This window comes from Ceraceosorus guamensis (genome assembly GCF_003144195.1).
Source record: "Ceraceosorus guamensis strain MCA 4658 unplaced genomic scaffold IE81scaffold_21, whole genome shotgun sequence".
Lineage (NCBI taxonomy): Eukaryota > Fungi > Basidiomycota > Exobasidiomycetes > Ceraceosorales > Ceraceosoraceae > Ceraceosorus > Ceraceosorus guamensis.
Genome location: NW_020290016.1, coordinates 277,824 through 301,709, shown reverse-complemented (window position 1 = coordinate 301,709; position 23,886 = coordinate 277,824). Strand labels below are relative to the sequence as shown.

Genomic DNA, 23,886 nt, shown 5'->3' with positions numbered 1-23,886 from the left:
TTGTCTGGTCGCCTTTCAGCACTGCACTAGTGCCGTTCACCTTGCCAGGAAGGGAGAATGCTGTGAAAAACGATCCTGATCGTCGATGAAGATGTGGCCCGAGCGTTTCATTCGCCATTGAGCCCCTGCTACATCCCTGGTAGGTACAGAGCAGTATCCACTGCAACTTGCAGCGGAACGGAGATGCAGCTGGTTTCTTCGCCGTGCAGCCCGAGGCGGGGAGACTGATAATGATGCCTCATGCCCGCGTAGACACGGGAACGCTGTCAGGCTGACCATGCCGCTGTAACGAGCGATTAAGATATCTGTCGGAACAGTCAAGAGTGTACGCAGCACCCGTAGGAGGGCAGCACTCGCGTCAAAGGAAACCCTTCACAACGACCTACTCCTCTATTGCCTGCACGTCCTCGTACCCATTCTCCACGATGTGTCGTGCGGTCCATCGCACGCATGCTTGCCACGGTGTAGCGAGCTGCGCGGAATTGCAGCAGCATCGGCTAGTGTGCCAAACGCAGCACGCGCTGCGCTAAACACGCTCCGTCAAGATGTTCCTGCTTTCCTTCTTTCGAACATCTGTGCTCGCAGCGCCACAATTTTGACTGTCACTGAAGCTCTGAACCAGCGCATCGGCATTCACGTCGGCGACTTCGCCGTCGATGCGGCACCCGTTAACTCTAGGGGCACCGCTTGCTGTAGGGGAGTTGCACCGTTGTGTTGGCCACAATAGAACAAGCTCAACGCTGCCAATGGCAAAGGCTTGTGGCGTGAAGAAGTTATGGTACAGCCACGGTATCCATGCAATTTGATTGTGAATACTGTACCCATTGCAGATGCACGCCATCTGCTGCCGCTGCGCGAGAGTCTGACAGACATCGAGTCGTCATGAGGGGGCGGAGTTTAAAATCCAATGAGCAAAGTTGGACCTTGTTAACCTGACATGGCGAAGCAGCAGCAGCATCCTCTTATTGCGGTCGTGTGAATGCAGCTGCAGCTGCAGAGCAGACGCAATGCACGCATAGATCAAATGATTTCCTTGCAGCCAACCTCCGCCAAGCCATGTGCCCCAAGTTGGTATAGCCATGCACCAGGCTTCTCTGGTGCACTCGTCTTCCAAGGCTGGCAAAGCAGCAACCGCGCGCGAAAGTGTCAGGCTTGAAGTGGCGCATTGTTGGCAGCCTACGACTCTAGCTGGGGGGATGGGAGCGAGAGTGCTCGATCGGGACGTGGCTGTGTCATTGAGACGGCACCGCGGCATGATCAGCTTACTTGGGCAGCGAGCGCATGGCTGCAAGAACAGGTTTATGCGATTTGCGCAGAATTCGACGACTCGCTGCTCCAAAAAAGGCAATTGTGAGTTTTGCTGTTCGGATAGCCTTGCTTTGAAGGAATGCATTCACACTCAAGACTGGTCTGCAGAGATCAGTCGTGAGAGATTGTCGCTCCTAGTTGATGATTGACGAGTGACGACGTTCTTGAACCCGACTCACAGGTACTACAACTACGACGACCACGACTGCTGGCATCAAACGAATTCGATGGGACAATGCTCAGAATCACGGGTACATGTGGGGTCCCATGTCAAAGAAGCGCGAGAATGTCGGCCAATCGTACAGACAGCATCATGGGGAAACGAGGGTATTTACCCAAGTCCACGCGAAAAAGGTCCCTCTGTATCTGTCCTCAGGCCGATCTTCCCGGCACCTTTCTTGCTTCAACGCGTGCTCGCTGTACCGATGCAGCCAAAACCGATTGATCCTATTTCCCATCTCGCTGCGCTACTTCTGTGACACTGCTCCGTGTGCGGTTGAAAGATTCAAAGTTGTGAAGCGCTCTCGTCTTGCTTGCATTTCACTCCGTGGGCTCAACACCAGCGAAATCACAAATTGCCTCCGGCGTCTAGCCCTTCACATGTCGGTTGCAAAGCCTGCGAAAGCAGGAGTGGAGTCACCAGTCGCGTTGTTCTTACTCGGTCAGGCTCGCGCTGCTGTTTCGGAAACCACGCAGATCTTACACGCCTAAGGTGGGGGGTGGTGTAGCAAACCCTTGCATTCATTGCATGAAGCTGTCGCAGTGCATTGGCGACTCGAGCAGGTGCGGCAATCCTCAGTGATCAGGTCTGCTCAGCGAATGCAGCAACAATCTGAGGTCAGCGCCTTTTCTCTCAGCCACTCGGACCGTCGACTCTGCAAGATCTTTGCGGAACAGTCAACGCTACCCTTCTGCCGCGCAAGGAAGCAGCGAGACGCAAGATCCAGCATTCACGTGTGCTTGTTTCTGATTAACTGCCCGTAGCTCGTCGAGTCAATGAATTCAAGATTTGAAATTTCAATCACGGATGCTCCGTAGACTCGCTCGTGAATCGTGCACCTCCTGCCAGCAGGTCAGTACTTGATCCACTCGTGCCTTGTGAGTGCACTACAGTGGGTGAACCTACATCCTTAGCGTTTGGTGCACGCATCATTAGTGAGGAGCGTGGAAAATGCGCTAGCGGCTCGGGCGATTCATTTTCAATTGAAATTCGTGATGATGATACACCCACCCTTCACCAGACCAGCGCCCCGCAGCTTGCAGTGGAAGTCTGATAGCAAGCATGTCACCCGCTAGCTCAGCAGCGATGAGCCGGGAGTGCGGGCCAGAGGCGAGTTGCCCCACAAGTCCTCGCGCAAGCCGGCTCCGCCTTTCAGATGGACTGCCTCAATGCGGAAGGCGGAAGCTATCAAGATCGACAGCGATGCGCACCCTGCCCGTGCGGCAGACCATGCACCTCGCTAAAAGATGCTGCCAAGTGCCGGCCAATTGACGTGGGCCAGAATTGCTTCATCCGTACCCGTACGAAAGTCGGAAACAGCGGCTCCAGCTCAGCTTCACTGTCATGTCAAGATGTAATGCCTGACCCATCGTCGTGACTCTCTGGCGAGGCAGTCAGCAGCAGCAAAGAAGATAGCTTTGCGTTGTCCATGATCGGGAGCAGCATTCTCGACTTGCCTGTTGCAGCTACGCCAGGCGAGGCTACTCCGCCCCTCGCAATCCGAGATCCGAAGGCGAACGTGGAGATATGTGAAAAAGTGCACATTGTCAGTCTTGAGATACTTCGTCGACCGCTAGCAGCGACTGCCTCGGCCGTGGACTGCCGGACAGCAACGATGCTTAGAGCATGTTGCAGGCGACACGGACGATCGAGGGGCGGCATATCAGCGGTGCCGAAGCACGCCATCGTCAAGAGCTGACTGATGCACTTGATGGTTTGACAGCAGTAGACCAAGTCGTGAGAGTAGCAAATCGACTACCATGGGCACTCTGCCTGTGGAAAAAAAAAAAACGCGGCATGGAGATGGATTAGGCCCGCTGCGTGTGCGCCCACCTACCTGCATTCTGCGTCAGGCACTACACTGTCTAGTGTGGGCAGAAATTTTGACAGCAACGTTGCCGATCGAGAACAGTGGTCAGTCGATCATGGGTACGGTGCCCCTACAGTCAGTGCGTGGACCGGCTCCTGCAGGCCATCAGCGATTCATCGCAGGAGTCTGACCCAGATCCCTGATTGCGATTGCCTGTCATCTCTAGCTTGACTTGATTGCTGCACCCGCCCCTATCTGGCTGCGCTCACGGTTGGGTTGTCGGACGCGCGCGTCAGCAAGCCAGAACGGAGCGAGCAAGTGTCATCACCGCAGGGAGGAGCACTCGATCCCAAGTGTCGGCCCGTTCAATCGTGAAGGCCGGACTGCGAAGCCAGGTGTATGCATCAAAATGACACTCACTCTGCTCTTCGCCCAACTGTGTGGTGCAATCGTGCTGCTCTGTGCTGCGTCCATCTCCTCGCAGCCCATGGCGCAACGCAGCTGGTCAAGCCGGTGGCGCGCGAAGTGAGTCTTGACTGTTGCATAAATCATGATTCAGACTGCAGCAGCAGGCTTCGACCGCCTTTTCGGCCACGCGCATAGGGCAACATCCGTTGTTCTGGGTCTGTACAATCTTGATGGTCCCTTGATCCCAGACGGTTCGAGCTCTTCCATCCGGACTGCTCACGGGTCCAGGGAGGCCCGCAGGATGTCCCGCACCACGTTGGTGTTGAATGACTGCTGCAACGGTGTGGCTCCTCGAGGTGCAACACTGCCAACTTGAAACAGTCGCGATGGAAAAGCTGAACCCTTGTGATGCACGCGCACGCATCAGCAGAGCGCTTCGGCTGTCTACGAGGTCCGAATAAGAATCGCGCGCAGCAGACGTCAACGCTCCACCCCGCGGAGTTTAGGTGAAAATTGGCCATTCGCGGCGATGCGATGCGGTCAAGTCCCCGCACCCGCGTCGCTGAGGCACCCGTCAGCGACCCTTCACCTCAACCTGTTTCCAGGTTTTCCGCTGAGCAGGGTTGCCCGCTCTTCCTTGATTGTTACTCCGCCATTCCTCCCTGTGACTGCTGTAGCTGATGCAGGGCCTGCGGTCACAAATAGACCGTGCGCGGCTGCCAAGATTCGACGGATGCTTTTTTCTCCCATGCACCATGATAAATCTAAGCAGTGCAGTAGCGTCTGAGCCCGAAGATCGCAGCTATAGGTATATGAGCATCAATTTCACATGCGGTCCCGTGTTCGTTGGCGGTACTGCACGGGTGCCGCGGCATTTTCGATGGTGGCACAAGAGTACTCTTGAGTAGTAGTAGTAGTAGTAGTGTACGTCTATATTGAAGGACAATCGTGAAATGGGGAAATGCAGTCCATGGCGTCCCGCGGGCCATCGTGTACCGGCCATACAGTCAAGGAGTCGATTGTCGGTTGGCTTGGTCGCTTGCTGAGCTTGCCGAGCTTGACCGCACACGACCAGTCGCAATCCCAATTCGTGATTCAAGATTTGATGAGTGTGCGAGGAATTGAAATCAAGAGCGTGAATCGTGGATGCGTGTGCGTGCGTAATTCGACATCGAAAGTTAGACACGAGCGCACAGTCACCGTTGTGATTTCATGAAGCGTTGCAAGACCACGATCAGATCCGGAATCCACCCTGCTCGTGAACGAGAGATGGGAAATTTGGTCTGATACCATGTTGGGCGCGCGGCACGCTCGAAATTTGGTCATGCACAAAGCATTTCATGCTGCCTCCTCGAAACTGAGGAAACGCACTGAATACGCTTCTTAAGCCCTCCAACCGAGTGAGCCACAGCACTCGAACGAGATCAATGCACTACGAGCAAAAGTCAGTGATGTTGTTGTTGGACAGGAGAGAATCAGGCTGGGCTACAGCACTCGATGTATGGACTGCCTCCTTCTCACCCACGATCCCCTCGCCTTTGCCTCGGCTCAACTCCAACATACATTCGTGATTATCGTGCTTGACTGCTCCAACCGCATGCGCATCACCACAGCAAGATGGGTAAAAAGGATGAACTGGCTTACATGTTTTGGATGCTCCTCCATGCACGAAAGTGTCCAGCGGACGAGTTTATGGCGCTGAGAAGGGCTGGACAGCAGGCATGGCAAGAGCCATCAACTCCTGCATTTCGCGGCTGCTCGGAAAATCTCGCGTTGCTGAGATGAAGAGATTGCCGAATGCAAGTGACATTTTGCGCTTTGAAATCTTCAGACGAAACACAAGGAAGCCGGCCACTTCCCAAAAATCCCCCACCATGCTCTCTTTCCTGCTCGCATCGTCTCTGAATCTCGATCGACGGACGTTACTGCACCGGTACACCGTCCAGCGCATCGAAACGCTCACTGCGCCACCGGCAGTCGCGGGAGATCCGTCAAGAGATCACGCGATCTGCGCTTTCCCATCGGACATTTCGCCCCATGCAGGAAAAATGTCCGTCGTGGTTTTGGGATGCGAACGAATCTGGCCCCGCAATTTTCAGCAACACATCTCGCTTCCGCGCCGCATCTTCATCAGTGTATGCGTGGCCGTCGGTATGCGAGGTGCGACACTTGACGATGGCCAGGCAGGGTGGGAGGAGGTCAGCCCCACTCGCCTTCGACGTGGGTCTGCTTGAAGAACCGAGACCCTCGCTTGCTGTAGACTTCGGCAAGACTGCAAGCGTGTCGTGTATCGAGTCTCGAGCGGCCCTGCCTGATACGGGAAGACACAACCCTTCAGCATTACCGGAACAATGCTCTACCGAGACATGATCTTTCTTCTGCAGCAGAAATTTGAATGAACTCGACACATGAAGTGCAACAAGAAGGAGTGGCGCAATCAATGTATCCATTCGAGACGTGCTGGGGGAACAAATTTGTATTTGTGATTGAAGGTGGGCTGGCTCAGTGGGGGAACAAATTTGTATTTGTGATTGAAGGTGGGCTGGCTCAGCTCATTTCTGACGACGATCGAGCTCCTCGAGCGCATCGAGAAGACAGGAAGCGCTCCAAGCCTGAGTCTTGCAGCTATCCGGACAGTCCCGTCCATTCTGGTTGGTGAGCTCAGGAAGGCCAGCCCAAGGGCTCTGCTTGATGAATTCTCGATGCGCCGTTGTCATAGCCATTACCCGATGATGCGTCTCCTTTGGCCGCGTGTGTCCGACGCCTGCTGCTAGATCGAAGATCACGTACGCTCGCAAGAAGAAGCCAACTGGCCAGACCCAGGGCGGTCCTGAAGTGATGTGGGCAGCAGAGATGCGGTTCAGGATCAGCTCAGCGCAGTGGTCGTCGCGATCTCTTGCTCGATTACTCACCCTCGTGGTAGTTGTGCCCCTGCGCAACGTAGAAGTCATCCGAGTCATTCGAATTGTCGTAGTCAGGGCGGAAGTTGCGGTCCGATGGATCGAGGGTCCGCATACCGAGGACATCTCGGAGAACGTTGTCGGCAGCTTGCAGGTGCGTCAAGGCCTTTTCTGGAGTGAAGAGCTCTGGAGCAACACACATTGCGATTGGAACATTGCCTCGCAACTGATAATCGCTCCATTCTCTGCCTTTGCCGCTACCGAACACGTCCTTATAGATTCCCCTACGATTGACCAGGTTGTGGTCGACACGGAAAGCACCATCTTCTTGCGCATCTAGAGGAATCCAGTAGCACTTTTCAAAGCTCTTCTGGACGAGCGCCGCCCAATCCGCGTACGTCACCACTGACTTCTTGCCTCCGATGATAGCTTCGACACCCTTTGCAGGCCATTTGCCCTCCTTTGACAAAGAGGCGATCCATGACAGAGTGCTCTTCAACAGGCCCGTAATCTCGACAGCTGCGCCATCTCGAGGTGTTCCCGGGTAGCCCCGGTTGCCGGCTTTTGTGGAGCTGCCATTTTTGTCCTGCCAGGTACCGCAATTCCATTGATTGCCTCCGAAGATGATACCAGTCTGCCAGTCCACCTCAATGTCGATGTTGAAGCCTTCGTCGCGCATATGCTCATCGACTTTTGGTCCGGCATCGTGTTCTCGGAAATGAATGCCAGTGGCGTGGCGTTGAAGGATCTCCTGCAGCAATTCCGCGACCGTATTTTCGTGCTTGAATGCTTCTGGAGAGTCTAGCTCCACCCACTTGTCTCCGGGTGGGAAACGGCGCTTGACACGCTCTTGCAGTATGGCCTCGCCCTTCGGCACCATCTTGACATAATCTTGCACATTTTGAGCAAAGAACCAAGCGCCATCCCTGCAGTTGTACCGCGGGTTGGTTGTCGAGTTGAGCAAATTTGGAATCATGCCGTTGTACAGCGTGGAGCCAAATGACAGGATGTGTTCTCGCGCAGCCTGGTACATTCCCGTGACCAAGTAGAGGCCGCGAAGCGAAATGAAAACGTCCCGACCCCAGCAACGTGCCCAGCCAGCAGCAAAGAAAGGCAGACCTGCCGCCATTGAAGCGCTAGGTCGATCGTGCCACAGCGATGCTGATTTGACCTGACCGTTCATCTGCACCGCGCACAGCGCGAGGGCCTTCGTGAAATCGTGACCATCTCGAACGAAGGGCACCATCTGCTTCAACGCGTGTGCTCTTGCAGCCTGGTACGCCCGTGTCACGAGGAGGGCGAGGTACTTCGGACGCATGAAAGAGGGCGAAGCCGCTTTGATGGCATCCACGCGCTCCTTGAACCAAGCTGTGGGTTTTCTGAGCTGGGGAAAGATCGACATTTGGCTACACATGTCGACATCGAAGTCAGCCCGGGATTTCCATGAAGCAATAAGCGGTATGACGCTTGACTCACCGCTCCAGTCGATCGTGGAGATAGTCCAGAGCCCAGGGTCCATCACGGAGATGGGCGCACAAGGGATGGCCAAGATCGTTGTTTTTAACGATATCTCGAAGCGGCGCTAGCCAACCCTCTAGTCCGCAATACACGAGAGAGCCGTGTCCCGGCACGGCATAAGTTCCGTCGTTGCCGCCGGTAACATCGCGCTCCTCCCCATCGGCCCGGTACAAGACCACATTGAGCGAAACGAGGTCCAGCTCAGCCATCGCTTCGCTTGCGCCACTCGAAACGAGATTGTCGAGCTTCGCATCTAAGCCCTCCATCCAGGTCTCAAAAAGCATGACACTTCCAGGTGGGAAGTTGTCAGGAATGATCACCTCTGTGTACGACCCATCGACGTCGCTCCCCTCCTGCAGAGCTGGAGCAGGCACATCGACGAGCGTAGATGGCAGCCCTCGCAGCACCTTGTCATCCTTGACAGGGGTCGTCGATGTGACTTGAAGGCTCTTGCCGAAGATGTACCGCAGCTTAGTCCTATTGAGCTTGAATGGGTTGACTTCAGCAGCAACATGCGAGTAGGTGAAGTGTCAACGACGCACTTGGCACACGATGTGGACCACTCGGTCCACTTACTTTGACCTCGACTACGATCGCCGCCCTTGTTGAATGCCGTATGCGTGACGACCAGGTAGCCTCTATGCGTCTGTGGGTGCACTCTATGCATCATAATGTACTGTCACGAAGGGTGGTCTCAGCTTCTCAGTCTTCCTTCCAATGCCATCCATTCAATGATGCTCACATCATTCTCTTGGTGGGAATGACCCTCCTGATAATTCTCATGCACCATCTCGGTGTGCAGGTGGTTGAAAACGCGTTTGACAGCAGCAATGCCGCTCTTGTCGTCTATCTTTTCGACAACGTTGTACTTTCGCTTCTCCGTGACCACATCCAACAGGTTCGGATAGAGATCGTCGAACCCTCGGGTGGAGCCGATGGCAGACCAAGAGAAGGCGACGAGGGCGCCCATGGTGATAGCATCCTCTGCTGTCCTCTTGTGAGACGGAGTCTCGTTGTCGTGAGTCAGATCCATAAAGAGCGCATGTGGGCTTGAGCCGCGCAGAGGAGTCACTGTGGCGGATTGTGCCTTGCCCTTGGAGCCTGGCAGGGTCACAGTGTCTGCAAAGGCCAGACAGTCGGTGTCCATGGATCCGATTGGCTTATTCACGCCGAATCGATACAGCAGCCGTGATTCCTCCTTTGGATCGTGCGCATTGTCCATCTCTCTGATCAGACTGTTGAGACCGAGACGACTGACGAAGTACGTATCCGTCTCCGCAGAACCGGTAAAGAGCTCCGCGCAGACGTACAAGTTCGGATTGACCCTGCGTGCCACATCCAAGAAATGCTCGCCAACGTGGATGGGCGTCGAGTGACAATTGTCGATCCTGAAGCCATCGAAGATGCCAGCAAGACTTGAGCAATAGGCTTCCATGTGCTTCCACAAAAAGGGCGAGTCAGCTGGCTTTGCGCCGTATCTAAGCTTGACACAATCGCCCCATGCGATTACCTCTCGTCGAAGGTACACTCGAGATGAAGAGGAGGCAAAGTCGCTCAGAGGATCTGCGGCCCAAATCCATCCATTGTGTGCGAGAGCCAACACTTTGGGATCTTTGCTCGCAATCTTGGGATGCTTCGGATCCAGTCGCGTAAAGTATGGCTCGCAAAAGGGAGCTCTTTGGGTAGCAAGAGCAGGCACACAGCTGTCAAGTCAGCTTTCGAGCGTCTCATCACGCAGCTGCATGAGAAACACGCACGTTTTGGTGATCGGCCCCAATTTGGGACCTCCATCTTCAATGCGCTGGTAGGTCAGTCGACCCTTGAGATTGCTGATGATCGCCTTTGTGTCATCGTCGTAGGCGCTGTAGAAGTCTACGTTTACGGCATCTGCAGCAGATTTGAGAGCATCGAGCGCTTGTTGCTTAGAAGCGCCGTCATTGCTGGCTAGGGTCTTGAGGATTGCAAGCGCAGTGGCTGCATCGAAATGCGTAGTATATCTCTCTGCAAGAGCCATTCGGTTCCGCAGGGCGTGAGATCGAAGAAGCTCGGTAGACTCGCTCAACCCTTTGCCGTCAAGGGAGTCATTGCCGTACGACCGAACAATTCGCGATGAAGTGCTTGAGCTGGCATCTTTGTCCCATGCCTCCTCCAGCGCCCTCAACTCTGCTTGGACATCTACAACGTAGTACTGCCACAGCTTGAGGGGAGTGAGCACGTGCTGCCTGACACCCTCTATAATGGCGTCCACGTCAGATGCGTCTGCAGGGTCTGTTGGCAGACCAAGCTCAGTGAGACGTGCTGAAAAGTCCAACAAAGCCCTGTCCAGCTCCTCAGCCGGAGTCAGATGGGGCGAGTTGGCAGGGCTGTACGCTGTGTGGTGCGTGCGGTTGGGGCTGTGAGTGAGATGCGAATGCGCACCTGCCTCATTCTACCACTCACCAGCTTCCGGATGCGCATTGAGCCACTCAGAGTTGTTGGCGGTATGATTGAGCACCACGTCAATCATGCTTCCAAGACCATAAGTCGTTTTGATCTGAGAGAGGTATTTCTGTACAGTCTTCCTCCTTTCGTCCAACGTCTTGGCAGGTCCGCTGTTGCCATCGAAGAGATCAGCGCTGAAGTCGTTCTGGTCCGCAATGGAGTAAGGGCTATTGGAACTGCCTCTGACCTGGAGTGGAGGGTAGTGGATAACGTTGTAGCCGCTGTCCCGAGCGTAAGCGAGATGCGGTGCCCAAGTGCTCAAGGAGCCGGCCCACTTGGCGATGAAGCTCTGCACAACAAGACCATCTTGGCTGATGGGCGAGACTGGGCCGAGCTGACCTCCCTTTCCAACATCTAGAGGATATCTGTCCGCTGACAAAATCGGAGAGCGACTGGGCAACTTCAATACCGGATCGACATTGAAGTAGCCGCGACTGGATTCCACTCGAGCGGCATTCTCGGCTGGAGGAGCTTGGTGAGGAGCATTCTTGGTGGGATATGGTGTTGCAGGAACGGCCGGCGCGTGGCTCACAAAGAACTCGAAAGCTCCGGCTCTGGTTATCCACAACGTAACAGAGATGGCCTTGCTGAAGTCGCTGGGTAGCCTGCAGGGGTGTGACGTATGGCTTGGGATCAGCAACGGATCTTGATCCACTGGGGGGCATACCTCGCACCAGCATGCCCTCGGGCGCTTCACTCGCTCCCTGCAGCACTCACTTGTGTTCCCAAAACTTCTTCCGGTCGAATGCTGCGCCATCAGGCGGAAAATTGGTCCACAAACTGCCATCTTTTGACGCAAGACTGCCCGCTTCAATCGAGAATCGAAGGGCGTAAGGCTGATGAGGAGCAGGCAAGCGAATGTACTTGGGACGAGCGCAGAGGTGCCGGATTAGCAGGCCAGATCAGTACCAGAACCAAATCGCTGTAAAATCCAGACTCACTCCTGCACCTGGAGACGGCGAGCCATCGTCTGCCAGGGTCAGCTCGTAGACTTGCACGCCGTTCGTTTCAGTAGCGGTGCTTGGGGGTCTACCAGCGACCGCTAAAGCCGAGCCCTTCACAGCACTTCCGTTGACCTTCCCCTGGGCAGACATTGTGGGCAGGCAGCCTCACGTGGGTTGCAGACTTGGATTGGAACACGGCTGTTGTATAAGCTGTCACCGTTCGATCTTGGCTGTGAAGAAGTGTAATGTGCGGAGCACGGGGAGATGGTAGTACTGGCGTGACCGACGCAAAGGAGTTGTGGGCGCGCGCCCCTGACAGCGTTCGAGCAGTCACGAGTCGATGGCAAGTTCAAAGGATAAAGGTGAATGCAGGGGGACCTAAGAACCGTTGACGAGCGGAGAGCAGGATCGAAGCGGGAAGGATGTTGGTAAGGGAATGCGTTCTGCTGATTAGGTCCGTGCATCTCTCGCTCTGCAGGCGCGCGATCGAGCGCCACGGCTCGCCCAACGCAGATCGAGCGTGTGCAGCAGCAGTGTAGCTGCAGCAGCGCACATCCTCGCCAGATCGACATCTGTCTGTACCTGTACATCGCAAGGGTCCTACCAGTGCGGCGTTGCTGAGCGTATGCAAGGTGCGCGCAGAGGCTTGGCTGGCTGGCTAGCTGCTGGCGAGAGCTCTGTCTGGCTGCGTGGGCGCGACCTCGAAATGCGAAGCGGAGCGTCAAGGACAGTCTGAGTCTCTCACTGATGTGGCTAGTGAGCTACCTACCTTTGTGCACACCTCTTGATGGCATTCGGCAGAGCTTACAATCAGCGTGAGTACCATGAACAGCTAATCTGATGCGCATTGGCATTCACATTCACACTCGGATTCGTAATCGTTGGGCCATGAGCGAAGGAGTATAGACAGATGACTCAATTGTGACTGGCACATACCGTCACGCGGATGCGCCGCGGCGTACCCAAAATGCTCTACAGACGCGTATATGAGAGCGCGCTTTGTGTGGGCCATCCATCCATCGCATGACTTTTTGGGGCAAGCGATTCACGGCTCTCAACGCTGGGCTGGAGCGCGCTCACATCCAACATCACGCATGCAAGGAACGGCACGATGAGGCGGAAGCGCATACCGACTACCAGCCGCCACACCGTGTTAATCGAACATCCAAACACTCTTGACTCAAGCCTACGCTCGAAAGAAGCCCCGATACCGCTTGACCGTCAAATCAATCTGCTAAGGAGAGCTTATGCCTTCGGCTAGCTGCCTATTGCGCATCATGGGCAAATCCCCAGCCAGAGACGCTCGCGTCAAGGCGCGGAAAGTGTCGCAGCAGTGAGCAGAAGCTACCTGAGCGCAGCCGTCGTTTGACACGAGATACTTTCCGCTTACCGCACAGCGTTATAAAGCATTGTCGAGCGCGTCGGAATGTGAAAAGGTTTTGTCTTTCGCTTGATGAGAGGCGATATGTACAGGATATTGGAGAAGCGCAAGTAGACTCGAATATCAGCGACGAGCACAAAGAAAAACAAGTCGAGACGAATGGTGGCAGCGAGCTATTGAGGGTGGAGCAGGGAAAAGTCTGTGCCACCAAACCCTACCGCTGCCTTTTGTGTGCAAATAGAAGTGTTGATTCGCCCAACAACGGATGGTCACCGGTGAAGTGGATCATCAAAGCGTTACACCGTAGAGTCTACGGATAAAGTGCTCGCGTCCGATCACCACCACGAAGGACCGCCCGCACCGCCATAGCTGCCACCACCGCCACTGGAAGGCGGAGGTCCACCAAATGCAGCGCCACCACCTCCATAACCGCCGGGAGCACCTCCTCCGTAAGCTCCTCCACCAAAGCCACCGCCACCACCTCCCCCTCCTCGAGGACCGCCGAATCCGCCGCCTCCACCTCCAACGCGAGCATCTCGGCCTCCGAAGCCACCACCGCCTCCACCGCGAGGTCTACCGCCGCGTCCGCCTCGGCCGCCTCGGCCGTATCCGCCGCCTCCAAACGCGCTCTCGCGGCCCACGGCCTCGAGCCAAGATGGGATCTCTTGGTTAGCTTCCTTGAGCAGGTTAATGAGCTCATTGACAATGTTCCTGTTTCCGCGGTTGAAGAACGCTGTGGCGTGACCTGTGTTTCCGGCACGACCCGTACGACCAATACGGTGAACGTAATCGTCAATGTCAGATGGCAGATCGTAATTGACGACGTGGGTCACGTTGGGAATGTCGAGACCACGTGCGGCGACTGCAGTAGCTACCATGATGGGCGTGCGTCCTGTGCGGAAGAGCTCAAGAGCGCGCTCACGCTCTCGCTGTGTCCTGTCGCCGTGAATGCTGGTTGCTGCGATGTTGGAGCGCAGCAAGAAGTCTGACAGCATGTCCGCCATGCGCTTGGTCTCGACGAAGATCAGCGTCAGACCGCCAGTTGGCATGGAAGCCATGACGTCGAGCAGAACCGATCGTTTCTCCTCATCCTCCACGTACTCGATCTTCTGAGTGATGTTCTCGGAGGTGGATCCGACACGACCCACTGACAAGAAGACGTACTCCTTGAGGAAGTCCTTGGCCAGGATCTGAATGTCTCGAGGAAAGGTCGCGCTGAACATGAGCGTCTGGCGTTCCATAACACCGGGCATATCTTCGCCTTCGACGATGCGTCGGATTTGAGGTTCGAAACCCATGTCAAGCATGCGGTCAGCTTCGTCGAGAACGAGGAAGCGGACGTTGGCAAGGGAGATGCGGCCTCTTTCGATGAGGTCGACAAGACGTCCGGGAGTGGCGCTTAGAAGGTCGCAGCCTCTTTCGATTTGACGCAGCTGCGAGCCAATGTCTGCACCTCCATAGACGACGGCTGGCTTGACCCACGAGCGGTAGGTGAACTTGCGCGCCTCGTCGTGGATCTGAGACACCAGCTCACGGGTGGGCGCGAGGATCAACGTGGTGGGGAAAGCTTTGCGCCTGCCGAAACCTCCGTTGGCCATCTCGGGCGGGGGTGGTGGAGGTCCGTGGGTGAAGAGCGCAGACAGAATGGGAAAAAGGAAACCGCCGGTCTTGCCCGAACCTGTTTGTGCACAACCCATCAGATCGCGACCCATCTCCACGATGGGAATCGAGTACTTTTGCACAGGCGTGGGGTTGGTGTACCTGGCGAGCTGAATGTTGCTGAGCAAGTGAGGGTCGATGGGAGGACTAGTGAATTCCGTCACGGGCTCGGGAACGTCCCGACCAGAAGCGTCGACTGGAATGTCGCCGTACTTGTCGAAGTTGATACCAGTGCCTTGGGAGAGGCCATCCCCGGCTTCTCCGAAGAGCTCCTTTTGAGTCCGAGCATTCTCTGGGCCGATGACGTGCTTGCCGTCGCGCCAGCTTCCGAACCCTCCGCCTCCACCTCCACTGCCTCCGCCAGATCCATAGCCACCACCGCGAGTAGGCGGCGCATCCCAGCCGCCGCCTCCAGATCGAGAGGCCAGACCGCCACCGGGAGGACCGCGAGGAGCACCACCAAAGGCGCCGCCGTATGAAGGTCCGCGTCCCCCGCCGCCAAAGCTGGAAGGTGGGGCATCGTTGGTCGGAGGTGCAGCAGCTCTGACATGGGACCTTGAGAGCATTAGCTCCAGCGCAGCTCGCGACGTTCAGGAAGACATCGGACAGACTCACCTGGGAGTGAAGGCAGGTGCTTGGCCTCGAAGGTGAGGAGGCACATAAGCGCTCTTGGGGCGACCGCCGTCGTTTACATTCATATTGGCTGAGGGCAAGAAGGAGTGCTCGTCAGCATATAATTGTTGCATGACGGGCAATGCTATGCCACAAGACTTGGACGAGACCGGCTCGAACCGAAGCGAGTTTACCAGACAGCCCTTCTGATCAGCCCGCGATACATCTGGCGATGCACCAGCGTAGAAGCCAGACACAGTCTTCGACCCATGGACCCGGCAGCTTGACCGTGGCATCCTCGGCCACTCTGCTCGAAATTTGACGACTCACCCATGCCATTGGACAGGCTGTCAGCGCCATTGGCGCTACCATTTTCGTAGGTCATGCTGAACAAAGCTTGTCGAATTGAGCAATCTACCGCTCAGTGCGCGCAGACTTGCTGTCGATTGGGAATCTGTGGCGATGAAGGTGCAATACGGTGCTGCCGATGAAGACCGCGTTGATCTTCTCTATGAGTGGTCGGATTACGGGACCAGCCTATCGCTACAGGGATTTGAGCTCGAGAAAACGCTGAAGCTGCAATGTCTATCGCGGTTCGAGTTCTGTCGAGCAATAGAGATACGCTGTGCAAGCCGGGTAACTGGAACAGCTTGGTGTTGGGGCTGATTTCGTGACTCTAGAGCTTGGCCGGTATTATGAGATCACGCGTTTGTTGAAAGAAGCACGAAAGAAGAAAGGACCACGTGACAATATTGACGGACGTTGCAAACAAGAAGAGAAGAAAAGTTGATCGTCTTCTGGAAAAGTCTGTAAGATTTTGGCCGTCAGTTTATGTGAGAGGTCGTGCCGGGTTCGTGCTGAGCGCGTGTGAGAGTGAGAGAAAGTGCTTGCCGTCTAGACGTGAACGTGAAATGCGTACGAGGAGACGAGAGAAGCACAGACAGGAGATAATGGCTGTGATGTGTGTGTGTGGTGTGAATGGTCGATGAGGATGGTGGAAAGTCATGACGAGAGGCACGAGAAGTTCAGACACTGGCAGCCAACGAACTTTAGCCACCGCCGGCGAGCCCCCCCCCCCTACCTGTACCGCCATGGCCGGCATCGTAGCTGCTGTCGCAAGGGCGAGGCAAGGCAAGCAAAAAATTGCGCTGTTCTTCGCGCGCATCGACTCTTGTTTTTTTTTTTTCCTCTGACCGCGTGCCTTTGGCGGCCCGCAGACGCACACACGGTGCCGCGCTTTCTGCAGCAAGCATTTGGGAAACAGCATGCATCTTGGATTCGAATGCAATAATGATTACCGTCTCTGCGGTAAGGTTCACTTTCAGCAAAGACTCAGCCATCTTGAAAATAAATAACACCACGATTCAAATTCAGACGCGCTTGCAGCTGAGCCGAAATCAAGGGGCTGCGCGTGAATCAAGGGCGCGCATCCGCCGAAATTTTCAAAAAAGTCCTCGAGACTCAAGAAAGAAGGTCACGTGTTCCTCCATCCGCTGGACCAGTTTGAGTCTTGAGTCTTGAGTCTCAAGAGTCAAGAGTCGAGTCAAGAGTCAAGTCTTGAGTCACCAGGTCTTGCGTCTTGAGTCTCGAGTCTTGACTCTTGACCCTTGACCGATGATCGAGTCGTGAGTCTTTGTTCGAGGTCAAGGCAGTCGTCATTCTTGAGTTCGAGTCGTGATTGCTATAACAAGACCTTGGCATACTCGTTCATTTTAGCTCTCATTACCCGCGAAACACCAATCCTCTCGGCTGACGGCTTGTACATGAGCCTTTGAGTGGATCCGACTTGAGACTTCATCGTTTTCGAAAAGATGTTGAGTATTGACATGACACTGTTTGCATAGGCAAGCAAGACGCAACAAGAAGCCGCCAAGATGAGCGCCATGCGCGAGGCCTGTGCGCGGGTATAAGGGGGTACATAACGTGCACGATGGTCAAACGTGGGACTGCCGCACACCTTTTGATCGAAGGACCGAAGGAAGCGAGATGGATGAGCTTGAAAGTCTGAGCAATCTACGATTGTCGCTCCGAGCTCGGGTCAGGCTGTCGATTACTTTGCTGACTGTGTCTGCGAGCGGTGATGTAGGTGAGGTTGCCTCTATGCTCCGGATTGCCGTCCTGCTGTCTCTGGCGTTCCTCTTCGACAACCTTGGTCTGGAGCACCTCCATGGACTCCTCCGGTTCGTAAGAGTCTTCGAAGTCCACTTCCCCTTCTCTATCCACGGAGAGATAAGACAAGATGGATCTGTCTTGGGCATCCGCATCCTGAGAAGACGACATCTGACCTTTACGGCTCCTCAAGCCTGCACGTCGCTTGTACCCGCTCCCCGTCTCCCCCGTCTGAGCAGTTTCTCCTGCAACGACTTTGTCGCCTGCGCTGCCACCCGCGGAGCTGCGTATTGCGCTTCGAGGCTGGGCTCGGATACCGGACCACCACACCGCCAGCAGACCGAAATGCATACTCGTGACCATCGCGAGATATGAAGAGTATTCTTGACCTCTGGCCAATGGCGTGGTGATGTTTGGCGTGTTGTACGTGATCGAGTCCACGATGAGCAAGGAAACTTGCGCAAGCGTGGCCGGCAGGAAGGTGAAGAGCAGCGCTTCCAGCAAGAACTTGAGCCGCATTCGAGCCGCTGTCGATCTTGTTGAGCAGATGTATGGCATGCGCCAGTACGAGACAACCTGCGCGAAGAGAGTGAAATGTAGTAAGTAAACAAGTCCAGCAGAGAAAACGCTGGGACGTGCTGGCATGGCATCAGCAGGAATGGGAGATCACCTCACTTTGGCTATCAAGATGGCACTGCAAGCCAGGTTCTCCACCACAGATAAAGAAGTCTGAGCTATCGCTAACGTGATCGTACTCGCTCCGGATAGGTAACCAGAGTCTGCCAAAGGACCGTATAGAAATTGGATTGACGTGACGAGGACGCCGATGAGTAGACCTAGGCGGGCAAGGTGGATCAAAGCGAATGGTACGATCAGGAAGCACAATCTCCTTTGGAGGCTGTGCAGCTGCGAAGGATAGAAAGCCAATATTTTGAAGATCAAGGCAAGGTCGCAAATCCAGACGAGCATGGGCCTCATCCATGATTCGATGCTGAAGGTCAAGGCGCATGCAATGATGCAGGTGATGGGTAAGCTTGGGTGACGAGAGACCATCGCAGCCGTGTTACGGCAGCCGATCTACGCACTTCTGCTCTACCAGTAGCCAAAGCCGGGCATGATAACCCTCGTCATCTATTTGCCTGATATCATCGTGCCAAAGCTAAGGAAATGCAAACAAGGCCAGAAAGTCAGTGAGCTGAGCAAGCCCTTGTTCGAGGTTATTGTCGGGGTCTACTCACGCTGATGACGAGTATGCACCAAGTCCAACTCCAGACCAACGCAAAGCCCAGTATCCAGAAAGCCGGCTGATTCCTCAGACGAGGCGTGCTAAAGAGAATGTAGGCGAGCGAGACTGGTACCAAGCTACCCAGGAATGCTGACGGCGGGATCACCGCCCTCACATCTGACCTTCCCGTGAATGCCACTTCCTCGAGCACGTCGATGGATACCATCGGATCGCTTCTGGGATCCGAAGAGGCCATTCTGATGAAAGTCTTGGGGATAGCCAGGCAAGAGGGTCGATAGACCCGTTCGGAATGGAGAAAAATATTCACTATCAGCTCGAGAGCGATCGGCCGAGGGACCTAGTTTCGAGGAGACATTCGTATGTCCATCTGCGAGCCCCAAGTGCAAAGCAGCGAGCGCTGGTGGTCGCCGAGAAGGTGCTGCACAGGTGCTTGCAGTGGCAGATATTTGTCAGGCAAAAAGTAGTGAAGTTACGACGACTGAGTCGGACATCGACTTTGCGAACATCTTCAGCCTGAGGATTTAAGCAGGAACCGGATGCACATTACAGCTCATACAGCAGCACGAGCACGGTGAACAGTCACCGGTACAGTAGCAGTGGAACTCCACTGTGGTCTCCATGGGCAGACCCGAAGCTCGAAGCTCGAAGCTCTACCCAGCTCCATGAGGGTCGGTGTGACGCGTTGCAGTCACTGAGTGCCGAGGTCCGGCGGTCGTCCCCGGAAGGTGAGGCTCCTAGGCTGGACTCGTGGAGCTTCTTCGCAGCAACCCACATCCATACACACTACTACTGTGACTAGTGATGCGCCGGCTTGCAGTCGACTCGTGCTTTTCGGGCCTATCCTTGACCGCTCGCGACGAGGAAGTCAGATTGACTGCGAAGGCATCCCAACGCAGACAAGAACACAAGCAGGGAAAAGAAGTTCAATGTGGTCCGGTCCGAGTTTGGCTTGTCCGCTTAGCGCCCTTGCCCGCCTGCCTGCGCATGCAAAAGGTGCTAGCTACTGTGCGGTCGAATACGGTGCGGCCGGCGGCATGAGAGCTGTCAAACTTGCTGCTGGGTTCCAATCAGGCCCAAGAAGGAAGCTCTTGGTGCTTCACCTGCATGCGGACCGCGCGGTCGTTGCAGCACTCCCGACCGCTGCACGAGTGGATCGGCGATGCAGCCCGTCCATTCACCATTCACCATTCGTGACCGTGACCGGTTCACGCATCCTGTCGAGCTTATCTGGCTATCCAGTGCGGATTTGTTCGGCCTCTCCAGGCACGATGGATTTGATTGAAAATTCAGGTCAGTGACCGTTTGGTCGAGCTACAAAGCTCACAAATGCTTGATTGGGCATGGTGAGAAGCGAACGGAGCGCGATCCCAGATGTGAGAGGCTATGCCAATCTGAATCAAGAGTCAAAGGACGCAAGAGCCTTGCCCAAGTCTTCATCAAAGACGCGGCCAGCAGACGAAACATGCATTCATCAATTTTCACGAGAGCAACACTTGATTCTCTAACATTTGCTTGCATTGAGGAACAAGTCTTGAGCAATGGCGAGATATGGCTAGTAGCTTCTGTACTGGACGTGCGACCAGAGAGACTACAGCGATTTTCGCTGCTGTATCAGACGGTGATTTGAGCCGCGTCCAGGTTGAGAGCGTGGAGCTGAAGATAGGGACACGAAGAGAACGTCAGAGGCGCAAATGGAGCAAAGCTTTGCCAAAGACACCTCGAGAGTCTACTCACGAGCAAGTTGACATTTCTGATTCTCAGATCAGCATCCGATTCCGAGTTGCCTCTTCTCTCCGCCCATTCTCTTGCCGCAAAGACGTTTTCCAATATCTTCTCTCTGAGTTCCTGCACGAGCACGTGCTGCTGCTCCGTAGCCGAACTGACAGCGAGGGCAGCCATGAGGTTCCAGACTGGTTCATCTTCGCTGTCGATGTTCCTCTCCTTGCCCAAGCTCACACTTCCGCCAGGCGCAGAAGCCCCTTCGTAATAGGCGCTTCCGAATGGAATCGCGTTGCGCGCTCGGCTGGAGGGGAAAAGGCTAGCCAGCTCGCCAGAACGCGAAGTCAGCTTGCGGAAGAGCAGACCAAAGATTTCCGTCCATTGCTCTAATTCGTCCGCCGAGGGTGCTTCCACGTCAGACACTGCTGCTCCTCCCTGGCGCAAAGTTTCGGCCCTAGAGAGGAAGATGGTGAGGAAGGCGATTCCAGGCCGGGTCTTCGCCACGCTGATCAAGTCATTTCTCTCTACGAAGAGCGCCAGCATTCCGCTGACTATCCGCATGCTTGCACCGGCCATCAGACTGAGCATAGCAGGGACAACGCTCGTGGAGAAGGCTTCAGTCTGTCTGGCTGCTTCTCTTCTATTCTCTCGTGAAACATTGGCGCCCCCTTCGAGCGGCACATCCAGCGCTGAGCCTTGCCTGACAATGTCTAATTGAGAAAAGGTAGCCACTATCAGAGTGAGAGCTGTGAGCACCTGCTCTTGAGTCAAATGTCGCAGTGCGCGAGGCAGCAGACGTTTGCCTTTGATGGTCGACATCAAGCTGATGAAAGGATGAGGATCAGAGACCTGCAGAGGCTCCAAGACTCGAAGTTCCGACCAGAGCGTTGACACCAATTGACTCTGTTGTTGTTGCCATGCAAGGTAGTCCGATGAGGGCTCTTCAGTCGGTCCGGATGGAGGGCTGGGAGCAGATCTGCGCATCTGCTCCAGGGATAGGACGATCTCGTACAGCTTCTCGAGGATGCCCAGGACGACGTGTTTGCCAAGCGCAGGTTGCATACCGTCAGGCAGGATGGTCTCGTGAGCTAAGCTAGTTCCCTGCAGAGCAGCTCTGACCGCATCCTGAGCTTGGGTGCTGCCCGAAGCGCCATCCGGCTTGGGCGTAGCAGATCGAGCATCGACCTGCAGCATCTGCCGAGGCGCTTTGGTCGTGCTTGGGCCTACACGACCCAGCGCGCCTTCGAGAGCCGCTCCAGCAGCTGCCTTTTCCGATCTCTCTTTGCGGTTCTGAACAATCCTTTCCACTTGTGCTTGCATCCGCGACATGGCTTGATCACGTGCGCTCTTGCCTTTGCGTCCTTTTGCCGGACCCTTGGGTGGTGCCCTGCCACCAGCCTGAGCCTGTCCACTTGGAGCGCCGTTAGCAGCACTCTGAGCAGGCCCACCTCCCCGCAGCTGAAAGTAGATGTGAGCGTAAAAGTCATCTGCATAAGGATCCTGCGTGACCAGTGTCGATACTTGAATGCGCGTGATGAAGTCTTTGTCGGAGATGGTCATGAGGTTGTTGTAGTGCGACTACGGGATGAAGGTGAAAGTATCAGCCTCGAGGGCATCTACCGAGCGCGAGAGCGTGAGCACTCACCATGGCTTGAATCTTCATCGCTCTGCGAGCCAAGCGCGTTTCATGTTGCTCGACCTCTGACAGCTTAGCCAGCGCGGCTCCTATAACATTCGGAGCTTCTTCGGGTCTCAAAAGTCCAGGGAACTGGTGGGCGACGCCTTCCAGACTGGCAAATTGGGCGTGTGGTGGCAACCGAAGCACGCCTTCCCTGACAGGGGCAGGAAGAGCGTCCAATAAGGCTTTGAGATGGGCCATATGGGCTTGTTTGGCAGCGGCATTGTTCTGGGCCGCGTTGTGCATAGCAGCCGCTGCGGGTGGCATGCCATCTCGTCCACGCCCGCTAATACCTGGCGTACCTGATCGAGGTCCAGCTGTGTCCAGACGAGGACCAGTGGCGCCCAGTGGAGGAAAGTGAGCTGGACCCAATCCGAAGCCCGCAGGAAGCTGTGGCACAGCACCAGGTTGAGGTGCCTCCAAGCTGGGAAATGCGGGAGGTAGCTGAGACGCCGGCTGCACTTGAGGAGCTTCCAGACCAGGCACAGGCTGTGAGGGGTGTTGCTGTTGCTGCTGCTGCTGCTGACGAGCACGCATTTGAGCTTCGACTTCTTCCAGGGTCAGCGGACGGCCAGGCTGAGAAGCAGGTGCTGAGGATGGAGCGCTCGGCTGAGATTGCTGTTGGGCGGCAGCAGCAGCTCTGGCTTGAGCAGCAGCGCGCATTTCAGCTTCTACTTCATCCATGGTGCGAGGAGGAGGTTTGCTGGCCGTTTGAGGTGCTGCCGGCGGTGGGGGCTGATAACCCTGGACCTGAGGTGGTTCTGTGCGAATGTAAGGGGGCAAAGAGGCTTCCATTCAGCGTCGAGCCGGCAAGCAACGATCGCATAAACTCTCGCGATGAACAAGCTCTTCCTGAGGCTGGTACGTACCCTGAATAGCAGGAGGAGCAGGTTGGCCAAAAGCTGCGCCGACGGGGGCGCTTGGCAATCCCCAGAAATCATCCAAAGTGCTGACGAAGCGTGCATCTCCGGCGGGCTTGCTTTGCTGCTGGGGAAAGGAGCTCTGAGCTGCTCCTTGTTTTGCGGTCTGACCCGCAAAGTCAAAGTCCGTGCCTGAGAGAAGACGAGGGCAAAGAAGCGTTATAGGTCAGCCACACTTGCTTGAGCAGGTTCAATGCAGTGCGGTGTGGGTGCGCAGAGCGTTCATTGAAAGCGGCATTTGGCCTCACCGACGTCTCCACCAGCTCCACCAAAGCCAAAGGTGTCGTCGTTGAAATCATCTCCTTCCTCTTCGAGCAGATCTCCGAGCCCATCATTGCCATCCTGACCCCACGTGTAAATCTCTACATCTTCCCTCGCTCCAGCGCCCAACGATGTATTCCGAAACTTGCCCTCCAGACCAGTTTCGCCAGCACCCGACACTTTGCCTGGCAGAGTCGTGTCGAAGCCAAAGAACGACATCACCAGCGCGAGTGAAGCCAGGCAACGCTACGACTGTTCGGGGCCTAGCGCTCGACGCTATGCTGGAAAGGCCAGCTTGCCTTGGATGCTGAACTCGCTCGAGATGCCGAAGTGTGATCGGTTCAGTCCGCTTCCTCAATGTCGCGAATGGTGTTAACAAGCAAGACTGCTCTTTGTGAATCAAGAATGGAGGTGATGCTCCCCTTCACGGCTTTGATTCTGCAAGTTGTGGACAGCAAGGCTACTCACTAGCACTCGTGACTCGTGACTACTTAAACTGCTGACGAATTGCGTGAGTTTGAGTACATGGCCGGTAACTTGGGATCACGAGCGAAGTCGGTCACGCTCAGAGCTTGCAGATGCATGCATGGACGAGCAAAGCGAGGAGCAGAGGTCACATTCGAGAAGGTTCTGCGCGTGTCAATGCGCTCACTCACGACTGACACCTCGCAACTTCAGAAGATGCTTTCTTGATTGCTCGCTTGCGTGCATC

At 55.5% G+C, this 23,886-nt stretch overlaps 6 protein-coding genes across 6 annotated transcripts; 2 read left to right on the top strand and 4 right to left on the bottom strand.

The window, feature by feature from the left end:
- Positions 1–1,296: 1,296 nt before the first annotated feature.
- IE81DRAFT_95982 (hypothetical protein) lies at positions 1,297–2,172 on the top strand. The gene has a single exon (XM_025517786.1). The coding sequence runs from the start codon at positions 1,564–1,566 to the stop codon at positions 2,017–2,019; it is 456 nt and encodes a 151-aa protein (XP_025370491.1). The 5' UTR covers positions 1,297–1,563; the 3' UTR covers positions 2,020–2,172.
- Positions 2,173–5,276: 3,104 nt separating this feature from the next.
- IE81DRAFT_95896 (hypothetical protein) lies at positions 5,277–6,168 on the top strand. Its single transcript, XM_025517785.1, has one exon. The coding sequence runs from the start codon at positions 5,468–5,470 to the stop codon at positions 5,978–5,980; it is 513 nt and encodes a 170-aa protein (XP_025370490.1). The 5' UTR covers positions 5,277–5,467; the 3' UTR covers positions 5,981–6,168.
- A 130-nt stretch (positions 6,169–6,298) lies between these two features.
- Positions 6,299–11,739, bottom strand: IE81DRAFT_288977 (putative 4-alpha-glucanotransferase; the record flags this gene model as incomplete). Its single annotated transcript, XM_025511799.1, has 9 exons — positions 6,299–6,576; positions 6,659–8,052; positions 8,123–8,663; positions 8,747–8,840; positions 8,907–9,840; positions 9,922–10,534; positions 10,604–11,250; positions 11,363–11,508; positions 11,587–11,739. The coding sequence occupies 9 exons, from the start codon at positions 11,737–11,739 to the stop codon at positions 6,299–6,301; spliced, it is 4,800 nt and encodes a 1,599-aa protein (XP_025370489.1).
- Positions 11,740–12,953: 1,214 nt separating this feature from the next.
- On the bottom strand, positions 12,954–15,848 carry IE81DRAFT_95875 (DEAD-domain-containing protein). Its single transcript, XM_025517784.1, has 3 exons — positions 15,572–15,848; positions 15,245–15,332; positions 12,954–15,184 (listed from the first exon to the last, which is right to left on the bottom strand). The coding sequence occupies exons 1-3, from the start codon at positions 15,624–15,626 to the stop codon at positions 13,306–13,308; spliced, it is 2,022 nt and encodes a 673-aa protein (XP_025370488.1). The 5' UTR covers positions 15,627–15,848; the 3' UTR covers positions 12,954–13,305.
- Positions 15,849–17,007: 1,159 nt separating this feature from the next.
- On the bottom strand, positions 17,008–19,103 carry IE81DRAFT_322624 (hypothetical protein). Its single transcript, XM_025513691.1, has 4 exons — positions 18,589–19,103; positions 18,436–18,509; positions 18,026–18,341; positions 17,008–17,926 (listed from the first exon to the last, which is right to left on the bottom strand). The coding sequence occupies exons 1-4, from the start codon at positions 18,829–18,831 to the stop codon at positions 17,255–17,257; spliced, it is 1,305 nt and encodes a 434-aa protein (XP_025370487.1). The 5' UTR covers positions 18,832–19,103; the 3' UTR covers positions 17,008–17,254.
- A 940-nt stretch (positions 19,104–20,043) lies between these two features.
- Positions 20,044–23,801, bottom strand: IE81DRAFT_322622 (hypothetical protein). The gene is made up of 4 exons (XM_025513690.1): positions 23,162–23,801; positions 22,863–23,045; positions 21,961–22,754; positions 20,044–21,893 (listed from the first exon to the last, which is right to left on the bottom strand). Exons 1-4 carry the CDS (start codon positions 23,391–23,393, stop codon positions 20,208–20,210), a joined length of 2,895 nt encoding a protein of 964 aa, XP_025370486.1. The 5' UTR covers positions 23,394–23,801; the 3' UTR covers positions 20,044–20,207.
- Positions 23,802–23,886: the final 85 nt, after the last annotated feature.